Source organism: Prinia subflava, chromosome 1, assembly GCF_021018805.1.
Source record: "Prinia subflava isolate CZ2003 ecotype Zambia chromosome 1, Cam_Psub_1.2, whole genome shotgun sequence".
In the NCBI taxonomy this organism is placed as follows: domain Eukaryota; kingdom Metazoa; phylum Chordata; class Aves; order Passeriformes; family Cisticolidae; genus Prinia; species Prinia subflava.
In genome coordinates this window covers 8,980,568-8,998,131 of record NC_086247.1, presented here as the reverse complement: position 1 = coordinate 8,998,131, position 17,564 = coordinate 8,980,568, and the positions used below count along the sequence as shown (strand labels likewise).

The window sequence follows — 17,564 nt, the reverse complement described above, 5'->3', positions numbered from 1 at the left end:
CCACATGCAATTAAATTAAATTTAAGAAGATGGTACCACACATCTTTTTCTCAAATTAAATTTTAAATTTTGGGGGCTAAATATGGCATTAAATCACAATGGATAAAAACCAATAGTTAATTATTCAAAAATTGAAGGTCTATAAATATTATCTTGCAAAAATAATCCTTTTCAGTAAATCCACCTCGAATAAGACTAGTTTTATGCTATTCTACTTCAAAATACTTTTGCAGCTTGTGGGATGGGAAAATGTCCTGGAGGACAGCTTTGTTGGACTTAATGTGATCCTCAACTCACACTTTTGAAGAGGCTTTTTGTTTTTTTTTTTCTTTTAATGTGGCTTGAATGGAACTTTTATATATATTGAGTTGGCAACTATACACAGATCTTTAGGTTAATTCTATAATCAGAAGTTATTTCAATGGAATGTTCCTGGACTCTGCTGTTGGATGCTGTTAAATTGATAGACTGGCCTTATGAATCATTTGGGAGAACTTGCAGGACTTAGCACATCTCAGGGACCATTTCCAAGGGCAGTTTTAGTGAAGCCATCCTGTTTTACGGAAGAAGAAAGGTTAATAAAATGGAAAAAACTTGTGCTCTGCTTACAGGCCTCTGGACTGGAAAACACTCCTAGCCCAGGCTTTTGTAGAGGACAGACATTTACACTCAGGATTGGGATCCTGAAGAGCATTGCCTGGCTTCTGCCTAATTCTTATTCCACCTAGATTTCTCTAGTGTTGTTTTTCTTAGTACCTTGGCTGATTCCCAAGCCTGAGATTTTTATCTTGACATATGTTAATAAACATTGGAAATACAATAAGGCTTATCACAAATTTGAGTTATTCCATTCTTATTTGTTCCATATTTTTCCTAAGTGGACTTTATGTCTTGATAAAGACATGTCACAGTTCATTGCTTTCCATCCAATTTAAATCTGTGCATTGTGCAAAACACATTTCATCCCTTGCTTCCCCTACTCACTCATTCCTCATTCCCTCAAAAAGAAGATAAACAGTAGGAAATATAATAGAATGTTTAGGTGTTGGCTTCTTTTTGCTCTCCGGTGGAAGAAATGGAGGCTCTAACTTCTGGGACAGTTTATAAAGTTATTGTAATAAAGTGAAATTGTAATATTGTCCTATTTATCACAGCATCATTCCTCTCTTACTGCCTCATTCCAGGAGGATTGAGAAATGCTGGAGTTTATCAGCCTGGTGGTCTTGAGGGGAAAATCTTTAGGCAAGTCAACAATGTTTAAAGGCAACTGTGGTTGGTGCTTTCTTTAATACAGTGTGCCCCTTCCTTTTGTGATCAGAAACTGCCTCAACTCAGCATGTTTGACATCCAGAGCTTGAGAGCCAGAAACACTGTGGAGGAAACACCCTGCTTTAGCTGGTTATTATTAAACTCATGGTTATTTTTAATCTAACTTTGCCATAGTTCTCTCTCCCTGTGCATTGTGTACGTATTCCTGAAATATCCAGTTTCTCAATTCCTCCTCGAGGATATCATTCCTAAAGCTCTGAGCCCCCTAAATCCTGTTTAAGGTCTAGGTCCATGTGAAAGGATTCTTGTAAGTGGTTCATGACACAGAGAGTAAGTACTGGTGCTTAATCCAAATTTTCCTCATTTCTTTGTGTCTGCTGTTTTTTCTTTATAAACATAATAATCCATTTCAGTGTAGTTTCATCATTTACTGGTTTTTATTTCTAATCTTTATTTTGGGTTTATGCCTACTCAAGAGCACTGAAGATGTCAGGTTCCCTCAGAACTGCACACATGTTTACAATGATGGTGTCCTGTTTGTTTCTTCAAATAGAAAATGCAATATAATTTGAGTATTGCTGAATAGTATATTGCACATGTTCTTTAAGAATGCTAGGCAGTGTCAGGTGTGGGCTGTCTTTAATCAGATTCTCATATAGTTTATTAAATTGAAAAAGGTCATATGCTCAAGAGGGTAAAAAGGCAGATGGTATTTTAAAAGTAATTGTTGTCACATCTTGTATTTGCAAGGGACAAGGGGAAAGGTTGAAGAAAATGTTTGCATTACCTGTTGACCATGATAAAATACAGCTAAAAGGAACATTGCCATCAGTAGTAAAGATGCCTCCTTTGTACCCAGGAAGTCTGTGCTGGAAAAACAAACAAACAAACAAACAACTAAGTAAAATACGGTTATTGGTTTAAAAGTGTTATAATTGTTCAGAAGTTTCATTTCATAAATGGTAATTTTTGTTGTTCTTTAAAAAAATCCACTGTATTTAAAATTTTAATTTAGCAGTAATTAGTTCAAGAAAACAGGAGTATAATTGGAGAGATCCCTGTTTGGAGACACATCTTGAGTAACTAAATTGTAGCCTACAGGAGGTGCACAGGAGGTGAAGAGCTTTCACTTTCAAATGTGATGTGCAAGCTGTGTGTCAGTCAGTCTCTTCCTGGGAGCTTGGTAAACAGCCCCCGTGGAGAGCAGGAGGTGGCAGCCTGGGGGAAAGGTTGAGCTGGAGCTGACAAGGGGAAACTTCCAGGCTGTGGAAATAAAAGCCCAGTGAATAAGGCCAGAGATAAAGGATGAACTCCAAGGCAGGAGCTGAAATTAAACATCCCCATATTGTGAGAAGGGTTTGGAGATGAGAGGAATATAGCGTGCATTAAAAAAGGACCAAAAAATGGCAAACAGTAGCTAGGACAGGTTTTACTGAGCCACAAAGAAGTCTGTGACAAGGGAAGTAAAGGAAACCCTTGCAGACCACAGGGAAGCAGAGGAGATGAGCCAAGCAGGTTCTTGCTGTATGAAATCTGCTGTATTAAATCACTGAGGTGCTGTGTAGGGAGTACAAAGAAAATTTAAAATAAAATGAAAGGGGTTAAAAGCAGTAACAGGGGGTTTCAAATATGAGAAAATTACAGTTATGTGGAAGGATGAATAAAAACTGAAGACAGTATGTCTGTGTGCCAGAGAGTTTTTTAAAAAAACATGTTTCCCAGGAAACGGACAGGCGAGGTTGGGGAACTGGTAGAGCCAAAATTATAGTAAAGCAAATGAGAGGAAAAAAAAATTTGGAGGTGAATTGAACAGGGTTGCTTGTCAATTATTTTGTTGAAGGGAGATGAGAAAAGGAAGTTATGTGGTGATAAAACCTGGAAATTTTGAAAAAACAAATAAATGAGTAAATGAGGACCAGAAATTGGAAGAGCTTTTGGGACAATCTTTAGTCTGTCTTGAGATCTAAGAATAAAGCCAAGTCTAGATACTGGATCTGTTTTCCATAGTAATTTTTCAGAGAAGGACTCCTATGACAGAAAAATTAGAGAAAGAAAGAGCAGAACTTGAGACTAAACTGAAAGGAAACTTTCTTCTGAGAGAGATAACTGAACTGACTTTGTGGTCTTAGTGAATTTACTGTGCTGGAAATGGGCTGCCACGGGATGAGTCATCAATACAGAGCAAGAGCAAGCAGGAAGGATCCTTGTTATCTGCAAATATGCTGGAATTCAAATGTTTCCTATTTTGAAGTTGCCCAAAATACAACCTCCAAATGAACACATTCCAAAAGGACCCCTTGTACACTGGCTAAAGTCAAGAGCCTTAAAGATCTTAGTTATAAAGTCACTTGTTATTGCATATTGTGGTGTTGTAACTATAGCCACCACAGCTGGATGAGTTTTGTAAGGAGTTGCAAACCCTTTTATTCAAATGATTTATATAGCTAAAAAACCAAAAAATTTCAGGGCACAGACTCTGGAACTTCATTTCCCCTAATATCAGAGCTTAAGTTCATATCCTTGTCATGAGAGTGGAGCATCTCAGCTGATTTCCCTATGTCTTGGGCTGTTGGCTACTCCAACAGTAATAGTGAATATTCCAGGCTCTTTCTCACTCTTCTGTGTCACACTCACAAGAGAGTTTCACTGACACAGGGAATAGAGGCTACTCTGAACTCTTCAAGATTTTCACACAAATGAGATTCCTTGCCATACCTGGTTAGTGACAATATGATTTCTACTTCTAGTTACTCAGCCAAAGTATTGCTTACTGCCATTTGTCAGATTTGCTGGGGTCTGCTCTGGATGCATGATGTGTCTGTACCATGATAACTAGCTTTAGAAAAAGGAATTGCACCTCAAATCTCTGGTACCTTGCTACTGTAGGAAGCAAGTAAAGAAAGATATGCATGCAGAGTCTTCCTATGTGTAAGGATGTGGCTGCTGTGAATATTAATGGTATTGCAAATCCATGTTTTCTCTCACTCTGAGCATCTTCATCTGCATTTACAAGCACAAGCAACAGCAACATTACACTGGTCAAATATCAAGGACTGAAGAAGTGTTTTCCTGAATGATTTAAATTACTGCTGCTCAGGATTCAATTATTGCAACACTAATTGCACCTCTGACTGCAAATCATTGTGGTTCTTCTGTTCTTCTCTTCAGTTCCTCCTGGAAGCAGGAGGAATGCGTCCCTCAAGCACTCTCCTACAAAACATCATCCCTGTGTTCCTTATACTTTTCACAACTGCACATTATTTGTTTGGATTTTATTCTAAAAAATCAATTGCTCACTCCTATTTTCTTAAGATGAGGGGAATTTTTCAATTGGTATCTCTGCAGATTTCAAGAACAGAAATGACCAAGATGTGTGCATTGCAATGCATATTTTTCATCAACATTGATAGACTATAGAAGACATAAAAGACAAATCCTTCTCAGTATTCAAATGCCCACATGAAATGAACATTTTAATGAAAAGGCTTGAGAAAGAAACAGATTATAAATAATTTTGAATTAGTCATTGCCTGTTGCAGCCATCACTCCATATTTAACTGTGATGCGATCCAACACATTCATACTCTGGCAAGACTTGAACCATCACCTTAAGAAAAAGCAGCTCCTGAAGGGGGCTGTGAACACTTACTCTCCATTGTGGTTAAAGTTGTCATATTGCAGAAAAAGGGATGCATAAATGGTCTCAGTCAGCAGAGAGTAGATGGCAATCATGATGAGAAGCACTGCCAGCTTCAGGACAGAGTTGAGACGAAGAAAGACTGCACAAGTCACCATTGCCAGCACACCAGTGAAGACAAAATACTGAACAGAAAACAGCACTAGTTAATTTTGGTGATCAGAGATAAACATCTATGCAAATAGTCAAGTAACCAGAAATATGGAAAGATTATTTTGGATTTCAGTGCTTAGCTAAGTCCTCTTAGGGCCCAGAGCATTTTGAAAATAAGCATTTAGCTGAAACAGAATGTAAAATTAAAAATTCTCTATTTTTCACGGTACCTCTGTGTCAGTAGAGATTATTTTCTGTGCCTTTATGGCATTTACATTGCATTATAAGGGAAATGACATCCTCTATAATTAAAAGAGGAAAGGGAGAGATGCTGCTTGCAGTAGTTTGTTACTGAAAAGTCAACTGCAAGAAAACAATTTATACTCTTTTGGAGTCTAATAATACTGGAACCACAAAATACTCAGGATGGGTGAATCATATTTCTACTTTAATTCTTCCCATGCTACTGAAGAAAGAGGATAAAGCTACAGGTTTGGACTTTTTTTTCCCTTTTTTTAAAAAAATTTAATATTATAGGTATAGCTTGGTTACATTACTCTCTTAAAATGTGATGCCTGGAAGCTTTATTCATATCTTATTTTCTAATCTTTTCATTGTCTCATTTTTCTCAATGATTAGTCATCTGCCAAATGCAATCCATGCAGCTGATACTGGATAGAGAGAGAGACAATCATGGTCATGAGCTGTTCAGACTTAAAATAGCAACAGCAACTCCCACAGTCCAAATGTAGTTTAAATTAACTCCAATCAAACAGCTTTAGGAGCGATCGTATTCATTTTTCTGGGTACAGCCTTTTCTTTAGTGCAGTTTCCCTGTAGGAAAGTCTGCATCCCTGCTGTTTAGAGCATACTGCTGGCAGTATCATGACACTGCCATATGACTTTCTAAGCAGCATACTTCTCTTATCTACACATCACCAACACATTGATTTCGTTGCCTGCTTGCTCATCTTAGTGAGGATTTTTTTTTCTCCAAAACCAATCTTGAAATAGCCACAGCAGTCTAACTACTGTCTTTGTCATGTAAGAAGTTTTTCTCTCTGTTACAGTCATGCAAGTTAGGTGTTTTATTGCACTACATTCATTGAATCATTGCTGGGTGTGTTCCCAGCATAAAGATTCTGCACAAAGTTCAAGGGTTAAATCTTATCTGTAATGCCCCATTAGGTCATAAGGTTAATTCCTTCTGTAACCAGCCTCTGCTTTTCTATCAACATATGGTTAGATGGAAATGTTCCCTTCTTCACATGTTGAGCCCCTGACTCCACCACAAGGCAGTGGTTGCCATAAAATCTTTGTGGATCCACACCTCAGAATCAAAAGTACCCTCAGAAATACCTCAGGACAGGAACAGATGTCTGTAAAAGAAGCTGAGGAATTGAAGGTCTGGTTCTTCAGGGCTATTGGTTTGTCAAAATCACACCATAGCTGTGAAGAAATAAAACAAAATCAGGCCTATATTGTGCACTGGTGACTAACTGCTTGTCTGGCTGGGTTCAGGGCAGACTGGCTGACCTGCTGCTCTCCATTGCAGCTCCCCACCTGGCACCAGGGACTGAATAAAGGGACAGTAAGAAAATACTGTAGAGATGAACTGCAAAAGGGGGAGCTGTTTGTACTGCAGACATTCAGCATCTGAATAGCCTCCCTGTGCTCTCTGTTCAGACTGGAAAGATGAGCTGCTTTGGGATTTCCAGAGGACTGATATGGGACTCTCAAGAATTACCTCTCAAAGTGCTTAGACTTTGCTTTAAGCTGTAGAGGAAATGATTTAATTGGAAGCATAAAACCTGATTGAATGTGTGCCCTCCTTGCAAGCTCTTTTCATCTGCTATGAGTAGTTTTATCCTTTTGGATATGGGACATCCATCCCTCATTTTCATGGAATCACACAGACCTGGGTGTACCAAAACATGGTGTGGTTGCAGAACAGCAACTGTGGTGCTTAAAATGGAAGGGAATAAAAATTCACTGATGAAACAATGGTTCTGATAATGTAATATTGCTTCTTGCTGTTATGACCTGCATTCATTTTAATGATATTTCCAACCAAGAGCATTAGATACAAAGAAACCAGCAGTGTGGATTTGGAATACATTATGGTCTTAGAATGAAGGAAACAATCATTAATTGTTTCATATTTTGACACTTAAAATAGATGGAGTCTCCTGTCATATATACTTATTTACTCTGGGTGATTATAACAGGTCATGTCATCAATCTGGTGTGTGCAAATTAGTTACAGGTCTTTTTTTCCAATAGTTAGAGACTGCATTTAATGAGGCCCAATTTATATCATTAAATTTGAGTTAATTTTGAACTTGGGATTCTTTTGCTTGTTCTTTTAGCCACTCAACCATCTCTGCAGTGCAGAAGTATTACTTAGCTGGCTAGGCACTCTTCCATGACACTAGACAATTAATTAATTAATGGTACATTCTATTATGGTAAAATAAATTTCAGAGGTATACAGCACCTCTCTGCAGAGCAGAATGTCACAAGAAAAAGATAGGTATTTTTTAAAAAGACTTTCAGAATCACAAACTTAATTTTATAACAATAAGAATGCACTTAAGACTCATATGACTCATTTGCCTCCCTGATGAAACCAAAGCTTTATGGCTCTTCTTAGAAAGCATCTGAGTCTTAGACCCCTCCAGGAGGCTGCATTTGAGCTCAGTGAACCCATAAAGCTGCAAGGCTGAGATACATTACCTGTTCTTAAATGCATTCATTCCCTCCTGAACAAAGTATTATTATGGAAGAACTTTGGCGTATGAAATAATTTTATAAAATAGAATATTTTATGATATAAAATTTTTATAATATAAAAAAGATTATATTAATGTTTTTATTTCCTATAAAGGTCAGAACTCAGTGACCCAAGTCATTGCCCAGCTAAATATGTGACAATACATATGACTGTTTACTGATTTATAGAAAATCACTGGTGTGACAGTAAAAAGTAATAATTTTCTTTTGATTGTCTTTGGATTGGCCAACCCAGAAAATTGCAGTTGATATAATCTTAAAAAATAATGAACAAGAAGTCAGGGGAAGTAACAAATTTGGCATGGATAGTGTGTTAGAGATCTTGTTTCAAAATCAAGACTAATTCTACCAAAATCTTTCCTGAACAGTGTTTGTTGGACATGATTTTAAAACCTCTAAATTCTAAAACACTACTTAGTGATTTATATTGTAATACACCATTGTATTAAAATACATGGTGCTTTTAAATTACATTGTGCTTTTCTTCAGGAAGTTTTCAGCCCATTTGAACTTCCTGATATTTACTGAATTTATATTTTTTCTGTAATGATAGAAATGAGTGGCTGCATTTTTATTTCTCTGACTTACTCTCCTATCAGTGATACTTTTAATCTCTCAGTGAGATGTTTGCCACATTCTTGGCTCACACTTAAGCACCTGTCAGGCTGTCTGACATTATAATCTGCCTAATTTATGCAAAGGTCTTTCACGTTGCTGAATACATCAGGATAATCACGGCTTTGCTGGAATTTTTTAAATTATTGTTTTAGCAATTGTTTTATTTTTGTTCTTAATCTAAATAATAGTAGAACTTTAAGATGAGCTGAGAACATATGAGAGGAAGAATTTAATATCCATAAGCATTTTTGATGGATTTTTTTGATTGAGGCTCTAAAAATGTATTTCAGCATGTCAGAAAATTCAAATGGTCCTCAAATGGTGGATATGTTGAACAGAAAGTCAACAAAAGGTTTTAAATATAGATGATACTCATGAGGGAGAAACAATTAGGTATTTCAGAAATACATAGATGAGGCAATGGATTGAATTTCTTGAAGCTGTGATGCTTTTCCTTTTTAATATTAACTAAATCACAGGTGGCTTATAGACATAGTTAGCAAGTCCTATAGAAAGCTTAATAATTCATAAATCATCTTTTTCTGTATAATATTCCTCGGTTCCCTATAAGCTTACAATATTGATGATGGCTCCAAGAAAATTAATCAGAATGGATGCAAATATAATGACATTCCTTGCCAAGTAGGTCTCATTAATCCAGCAGCAAGTTTTCCGGAGCATTAAGGGTAAACATTTGTAATCCTCTGCCGTGGTTATCAGCACAAGAGCGGAGTGCAGCATAATCAGGATAGAAAACTGAATGACCATTGGTATCACTCTAGGAAAAGAACAAAAAAAAAGAGAGAATCCAGCATTAAACCTCAGCACAATCAGTCAGTTCGTCAAGGGAAAAGCTGGACAACATGTCCATGTAGGACTAGTCAAGGGAGTCAGGAGGGCTCATCAACTGTGTAGTTTTGGGTACAATTCATCTCACTGCATGTAGCCTCTTAGATTTATGCAGATAGAAGGCACTTTGAGATTTAGATTGATTCGTTCTGCAGTGGCTATACTTTGATTTTGAGTTATGGACACTGACAGAGGGTCATGCAAGATGAATTCCTTCAGTTTCCCACAGCAGAGCAGTATTCAGCTCCTCTTGCTTTGCAAAGCCAAGTGCCTGCAATCCAATCTGGAACTCATAGTTTCTAAGTATATCTCAGGTATATATAGACAGTCTACATATGCTGGTGTAGCCTAGCAGTTCTGCTAACCTAGCCTGATCCAGCTCAGAACAAAACCAAATCCAGGCCTTCAGAAAGACGAGGATCAAGCCTCAAGCGTGAGGACACCAAACGTTAGTTCTTATTTTGGACTGCCAAACTCTAGGTGTAAGACCCATGTTATTGAATTAAGGTACTATAAAGAGAGCATCTACACACCTAAGCCTGGGATATAAACCCAAAACTGCAGAATAAACTGCTTATGTGCCTCAGAAACTGAGACTTTGTTCAGAATAAATTTATAGGCAGCACAATTTTTTCTGCTGTAGCTGTTCAATTGGAGATTGATGAGCTTGTCCCTAGCCTAAGCCTGCTTGATTTAAAAACACAACTGAACGTGGCATAGTATAACCTCTCAGATGAGCAACGCAGTATCTGTGCTAAGATTTTGATGGGTGTATGCTGATAGGATCAAGTACAATAAAAGGCATAGACGAGGTTAGAGGAATCCAGACAAAAAGCCCCATAATAATTTTCTGTCCATGGACTTCCCCCAGAACTAGGACACCTGGCTTGGATCACCCTTTCCTTCAAGCAGAGGTTCAAGACCAATTGATTTTCTTTTTAGGGATTCTCTTACTGCCAAGATCAAGTGAGATTTAAAAAGAGCTTTTGCTATCCCTCTTCCTCATGTGCAGTCCCAAATCAACTGGTTTGAGCCAAAAGGAAAACTTATGTAAAACAGAAGAGGCAAATATTAAAAGTAATAACAGTTTGAAATCTGCTTTTCTCCTTCACAAGGATAAACCAGTGAAAAATGGTCAGAAATAGGAGTATTTCAGCTCTCTACTCTAGTAAGAGCTACTGTCCATGTGAGCATATAAATAGTTCATTGCAGGAAATTAATGAAACTCCCAGGCCTCTCAAATGGAGAAGATGAATCACTGCAAGGTTGGCAATGTAATATAATGGTTTTGTAAAAAACAGTTATGGTAAAAAATATGGCCTCAATTTATCTCACTTAGAGTAATTTCCCCACCTCCATATTTCAAAGAATGAAAACTATTGCAAAGATTTTTAAATTTATTTGCATCTGCCCTGTCAGGGAAAAATGCATGAATGGATCAAATATTTATCTTTAGGGAGATAGATACAAGCTGAGATAAAATTCTGAAACTTCCACACACATTAGATTTGAGATATGATTCCCTTCTTTAACATGCAGACTAAGGTAAACTCTCTATGAAACTCCCCAAAGAACCTTTGTAGTACATGTTCTGTGAAAACTTAAATAGCATTTTCACCAAATTTTAAGAAACTAAAAGACTCAGCTCAAAAAATATTCACACATCTATTTAAGCAAATACAAAATTCATCCTTGTTCAACAGAAATCTGCAGCATTCACTGAAAAACTCTTATATGTGTTTTTAGGAAAGGGGTAAGTCAGCATGAGGACTGAATTACAGTTTCTTAGTGGTTTTTTGGAAATAATTTCCATTGTTTTCCACCCTAGTATTTTACTTCTCTGATATTTACCAGAGGCTTAATAAATGAATGTGCAGTTATTTCAAGGATTCTCTGAAACCAAATCCTGTCTAACTTTGTGATAGTTTGTTCAATTGCTCCTGCCTTCAACTGCTTTTAGAACTGGAACTTAGGAAATTTGAACTTCCAGATTATTTTCTCATCCAATATGTTTAAGCATATTGAAACCTTCTCACTCAAAACCCCTATCCTGTTATTTTAGGGTTGCTCATCTGTTGACAGGCATGCTTTTTAAAAAACTGAAACATTTTTTTTGAAACAGAGTATCAGAACTTGAAAAAACAAAACCAAATTTGTCTCCTTAAGCCTGCCTTGACAATGATCCTCAGCTCCTGACAGAACATAGGAACTGCCATAAAACACCCATGTGTCTCCAAAACTTCTCTCACAAAAGAGGCAGTGGTAAATACCCTTTCCCTAAATATCTTCCCAGGTTCCAGCAATCAAACTTTCAGGGCATTCTTGAAGACAAGGTCATATTTTTTAAAAAACCTCTGCTGGTCTTTTCTTGTGGGAATTTATCTAATCTTCATTTTGACCTATTTGTATTTGCAACCTCTTTAACATTCAGTGACAAAAAGGTCCTCAGGGAAAAGCACAAGAAAAGCACAAGACTACTGGCAAGATGAGAAACTAGGAGGTGAGACAGCTGCAGGCAATGTGTGTGTGACTCCTTCCCCCTCATTCCAATGGCACTAGACACCCTCACAAGAATTAACAGAGATGAATCTGCAAATAAAAAAAAAAGGTGTCTTTTTTTTTTTTTTTTCCCCTGCTGGTATGGCAGTGATTGATACAGCAACAGAAATCTTTTTGGAAAACAGGTTCTGTTAATAAGAGCCATAAATCTTCTTGTACATACTGAGGAAAAAAAAATAGCTAACAAACAAACACACAAACAAACAAAAACATCTAGCAGAAGTGAAGAACTTTAAATGTGTATTGGGAGAAGAGCTTTTAAAAAGCATGCAAACTTACTAGGGAAAATACAGCACATAAGGAACAGCAGAAGGTCACTTGCTACTCTGGGTACTTTCTCAGCTGAGAATTACAAAACATATGAGACACCACTGCTACAGAATGTAGTTGCCTGTCTGCACCTAACCATAACTTTGGTATTCTCAGACATCAATCTAATAACTCACATCTCCCAGAGATGATCCAAGGAATCTTGCTGCACTACTGTAACATACTAAATGTCTTATTTCTTGTGCAAATAATGTATTTTCAAAGTTACTCTACCACCAGCCATAAGTTAAGGTTCATCTGAGTGCTAGAAACGACATGAGAAATACATTAATATGGACATTTCTCTTTTAACACTTGCTCTTTCAAAGACCAAATGGGACCAGTGGGTTATTATAGTGGCAGTCCTGTTTTAGAAAACTGACCTCAGTCCTTGCACACACTCTTGTGGGCTCATTATTAAATTGTAGACCAAAATGCCAAATGATAGGTTTGAGACTGTGAAATGTGGACACTGAGGTCTCATGACTGTACCATTTTCATTACCTTGATAGGAATATATTGCTTGGTCAGGCCCAAAGAAGGACAGAAGTGAAAACAGATCTACCAGATCACCCCAGTGCTTATTAATGGCCTGAGACTGCTTTTGCCAGCTGGGCAAATCACATTGTCAGCAGCAGAGCAAGCAGAACAATTCTCTTACAAAGCAATTATGAAATAAAACCTACAGAGTCACTGATACCCAAGGTGATTATCAATCACTTACCAAAGGGGCACAGCTATTGTTCTGGATCATTTTTCACCAAGACACACTGTGGCAAATTTTTGTAATCCAGAATTTCCACTTAACTCGGTGGTAGTTCTACTTGAAAACATTACAACCTAACATCAGTACGTGCTGCTGTCTCACTTGAAAACATGTAGCTGTACATGAAGGGGTAAAATGTAATTAGTATTGCAAAATAAGTGAACAAATATTTCCAAACACTTCTGGGGAACAAGTAGATGGTATTGGTTCATTGCACCTCAATCCTAAAAATGTTATTCCACTGTGTCCCTAAGAGTGCCTTCAGATATATAGAGATATATTTCTGTATTTACCTGGAAGAAGGGAGCAAGCTTTGGATAGCGGTGATAAATACAAGAACAATGAATGCACACACCAAGTTTGATTTGAATACTTCATCCCTCATTTGAGAATACTAGAATAAAAAAAACAAAACACACACACAGAAAAGTAAATTAGCTGTTAACACATGCAGTAGTGTCATTAAGGCTGATGTGTACAGGAGAAATGGGGAAAATTAGGACAATGCACCAATAAATCAATAAACCTGATTTTTTGTTTTAAAAACAAACCCATCAAATAAATTTTTTATAACCTGGTGAAATATTTTAACCAAGAGAGCAAAAATCTGTAATTTGCAATACAAAATTTTCTGCTTAGTTCAAAATTATTTGCTTTAAAAATCCTGAGGTAGATACCAGCAGCTTCTGATGCTGAGTAGAATATTAAATATTTAATTTCTTAATAAAATACTTAATAACCAGAAAAACCATAAATTTCCTCCCATGAGGACAAGCACTGGAGTCATCTGTGACTCTGCATGCATGATGGCACAGAGGTGTCTCCATGATGGCCAAATTGAGGCCGCTCTGCTATTTGATCTAATTTCCTTTTTTAAGAAAATTATGTAGTTAGAACACTCTGTGACTATTTGGGATACTGGGATGCTGGAACTCTGTATCTTAACTTACTCAGAAACTGTGTGGAAACTTGGTATGGGCATTGATATGGGCATTCTCCTAATGTAAAAGACTATTGGTGATGCATTATTATAAAGATTTATTGAAAAAAATATTTTTCTCCAGCTTATCTAACAAGTGAGAATGCTATCAGGTTCCTTTTCTCATGGGAATTACCAGGAAATGGAGTAACAGACACATCGATAGACAGCAGTGGATCAGTTAAAGTGGAAATATTAACCAAGTCCTCAGCTGTTATTTATCATTGCTAATTCAATTAAACTGCAGTTGTTTACAGCAGATGAAGATTAGTCCATAGGAATATTTTTTGTAATTCTATATATCCTTTATAGATGCCACTAAAGTTTTTTTGTCTTATAAGAAATCCTGCAAAGGCTTGCTCCAGTCATTTTTCTTCCTCTGAACAATAACTTCACTTTTAAAGGTTTAAACCTTTGCAGTTTTAAAGACGCTGAAAAAAAAAGGTTATAAGAGTCAAAGCAATATCAGATACCAGAATCTCTCTCCAGAAATTTTGAAATAGGGAAAAATTGCTGTTAGAAATGCCTAGAAAGCACTATAACATAAAAAAAAAAAAAAGAAATGTATCAGGAACATATACTGAGGGAGTCCATCTATGAACTGGATTTCGTAGCTAATTTGCTTGTGGAGATCCTAGCTAGACTTACAATATCTTCCCTACATGGACCTTTGGTAGGGACATCATACTAGCTATAAATATCTGGTCAAAACAGCCTCAAGCTCCTCCTAGATGGAAAAAGGTTTCTCACATCCTCTTGTCATGAGTAAGAGAGGGGATTCATTTGTTGGTGTCCCTCATTTTGACTCCTCCTCTTCTGTGATTATACCTTGTGTCTGCTGCTGGCAGTATCACACAGAATGATTTTTGATAGTGCTTACAGGTAATTCCACTTCATTTTGCTTCTGGAACCCCAGAGGCACTGACCCTGATTCCATGTGCAAGGAAACAGAACTGCATCAGTCTGCATAAATAATGGACCGGGGCTTTTGTCAGATAGGGAAAAAGAAAGGTATGTTCCTTAAAATATACCATGAAATCCCAACTGTTACATAGGGAAATTAAGGCAAACTAGATGAATGAAACACAAACATAGAATGGCCTGCTGTTGAGCATTATGTCAAAAGGATGGATGCTGTGTTCTAATCAGTAACAGCATTGTGATGAGGAATTGTTGGCATCCCTAGGCAGCACTGACATAAATGATAAACGAAGTAGTTCTGTTGCAGTCTACCCCTTAATGACTTGGAGAAGTAATTGACTAAGCCCCAAGGCCCTTCAAAAAGCATGGGGAGCTCAAAAAGCTCAAAAAGCATGTAGCCAACCAGAGCTGTGTAAAGTGGTGGGAAGAGTGGTGATGTGACCTTGTCTGCAGAGCAAACCTTCGCTGCTGCAGCATCCCACAGAGCCACTTGCCCTGGCCTGGCTTGCTCATGGAGCAGTGAAGGCTCCCATGGGGCTTTTGCCTGCACTGTTGGGAAGGAACTGTTTATCCATGTTCTGGCCCAGCCTGTGGGCTGAATCTAAGATTTATTCTGTGGAGTAATGTTGCTTATTCCTCACCTCTCTTTTCCAAAGCCTCTTTGAAAGAGGAGCACCAGTAATATGTCAGGCTTCCCATGTTCCCCCAAAGAAAATATTTGTGTGCTGGGGAGGAAGGTTTTGGTTTTATGCTCACTGCTGCTCTTTCACTCAGACAGGACCTTCTAGATGAAAAGGGAGACCATGTTTTTCTTCATCAGAGTAATATTGGAAAAGTTTCTGCAATACAGGAGAGGGATGGAAGAATATATCTGAAGTCTAGGACGGGAGAGGAGATGAACTCGTGAGAAGATTAAAGAGTAGACAAAAATCCAGTTTCTGACCAATGACAGAAATGTTGCTGAAGAGGCACAGAGTTTGCCCAGCCTTTCTTGCAGACCTCCTTGCAACTGGAAGTGGAAGGAAGGAGGTAATGCCTGTGTCTGCTGAGATACAGCAATCACAAAGAAAAAAAATTGTTTTCCAACTCATGTAATTTCTATTTATCTTACCAGTCAGAAATTCTGAGACAGAGAAACTCAGATATTTAGGTCTAATATTTGAACTAAGAAAACGTGTACTTTGAAATTCAAAGCTCTTTTGATATTTCCTGTGTGCTCACCTCACAGAAAATATGTAAATGTTTCATGTCTAAGCCCAGCCTGTTTTCTAATCCAAGTACAAATATGCAGGAAGACTTTGAAGATCCTTATACAAACCTTTACATTGGAAACTTTCTTTAATAAATCCCTACCAGCATGTAAAATTCCCTGCCCTGTGCCTCTGCTTTACCCTGTATAAAAGTACAAGAAAATGGATATTTTCAAGTTGCTGATATTTAGGGAGATAATCATGATGATATCTTGTAATTATCATTGGAATAATCTGAAGTAGTATCAGCTTTTCCTATGAGCTATTACATATTTGGTAATTTTAGTATCTTTTCATGCTACCATCAGAAGTACTTTCCTGTGATGAGTTGCTCTATCTGCCTACATGCTATTTGTGAAAAATACCTCTAGCAAAATTGAGAGTGAATTGTCTCTAAATGACACATCAAGTGTTAATGAGTGAAATACAGGTTAGTAATGAGTAGTTCATTTTGGTAAAGAATTTATAAAATATACCAGGTGGAGTCCTGCACAAATCCTATGAAAAATGAGGTATTGCAGAATTCATATGGAAATACACATAATGCCTTGGAGAGATAACCCATTCTCTAACATAATTGCTACTGCTTGCTGTGGAATACACACTTATCCCATCACCATAGAAAGAAAAAGAACAATGAGGTAAGAGAGGAGTGGCAAGATGTTCCAGTGGCTTAAACTGCAGTGACAAAGTTATCTAAACCTGTGTAAACCTGTAAATCTGTGCTAGCTCCATGGTAGTTTTGTGCATGTTGATTCCAGATTTGTTTTGGGGTTTTTTCCGTAACCTTTTGAAGTCTTAAAGGAAGAAAACCAGATATTTCATGGCTAGTGTAAACCTGATATCTGGAATTGCTTTATAGTGAAAAAATTCAAACTAACCCAGACTGTTTAAACAGAAATCCAGTATAACATTTCTGATCCATTCATGTCAACCCATGATCCCTCATCATGGTAGTTCTGTTACTAATGCAGGAGAAAGAAATATATTTTATTGTTCAGGTGGTTACTCACTTTTCTGTCATTTGAGGTACAGAACATTAACACAGTTCTCACTGAACAAGGTAAAGATAACACTTCTTGGCCAGGATCTCAGCTATGGGTGCTGGTTTTTTCTGTCTCCTGTAAACTGTAAAGTCTGGGGTAAGAGGCATTTACAGATTGTAGAAATCAGTGTTTAGCAGATGCCAGTGCTACCTGAAAGTGTGATGGCTAAATGAGAGGGCAGAAGATTTTACAGGGGGGAGGTTACTTTACTTCAGAGCTCCCCCTGGCTTGAAGCTCTCACTGCACTGGGCAGAAGGTGAGTGTGAGCCAAGAGGAGCACACTGGGAGAGGGGAGAACACAGACACTGCTGACTCTCAGCCACACCATGGGGAGCAGCTCAGGGTGTTGGTGTAGAAGGTCATACAAGCAGGACCAAAATGTTAATGGCTAGAAAAAAACCCATAATTCCAGTCT

At 37.5% G+C, this 17,564-nt stretch overlaps 1 protein-coding gene across 2 annotated transcripts in view; it reads right to left on the bottom strand.

Annotated features, from left to right (window-relative positions):
- ADCY8 (adenylate cyclase 8) overlaps positions 1 to 17,564 on the bottom strand; it is a 118,958-nt gene that overhangs the window by 17,651 nt on the left and 83,743 nt on the right. For both annotated transcript variants that reach the window (XM_063410880.1, XM_063410952.1), the window contains 5 exons: positions 13,247 to 13,347; positions 9,047 to 9,248; positions 6,419 to 6,508; positions 4,919 to 5,091; positions 2,057 to 2,138 (listed from right to left, as the gene is read on the bottom strand). In XM_063410880.1, the coding sequence (XP_063266950.1) occupies positions 2,057 to 2,138; positions 4,919 to 5,091; positions 6,419 to 6,508; positions 9,047 to 9,248; positions 13,247 to 13,347 (648 nt within the window). The remainder of the gene's footprint in view (positions 1 to 2,056; positions 2,139 to 4,918; positions 5,092 to 6,418; positions 6,509 to 9,046; positions 9,249 to 13,246; positions 13,348 to 17,564) is intronic.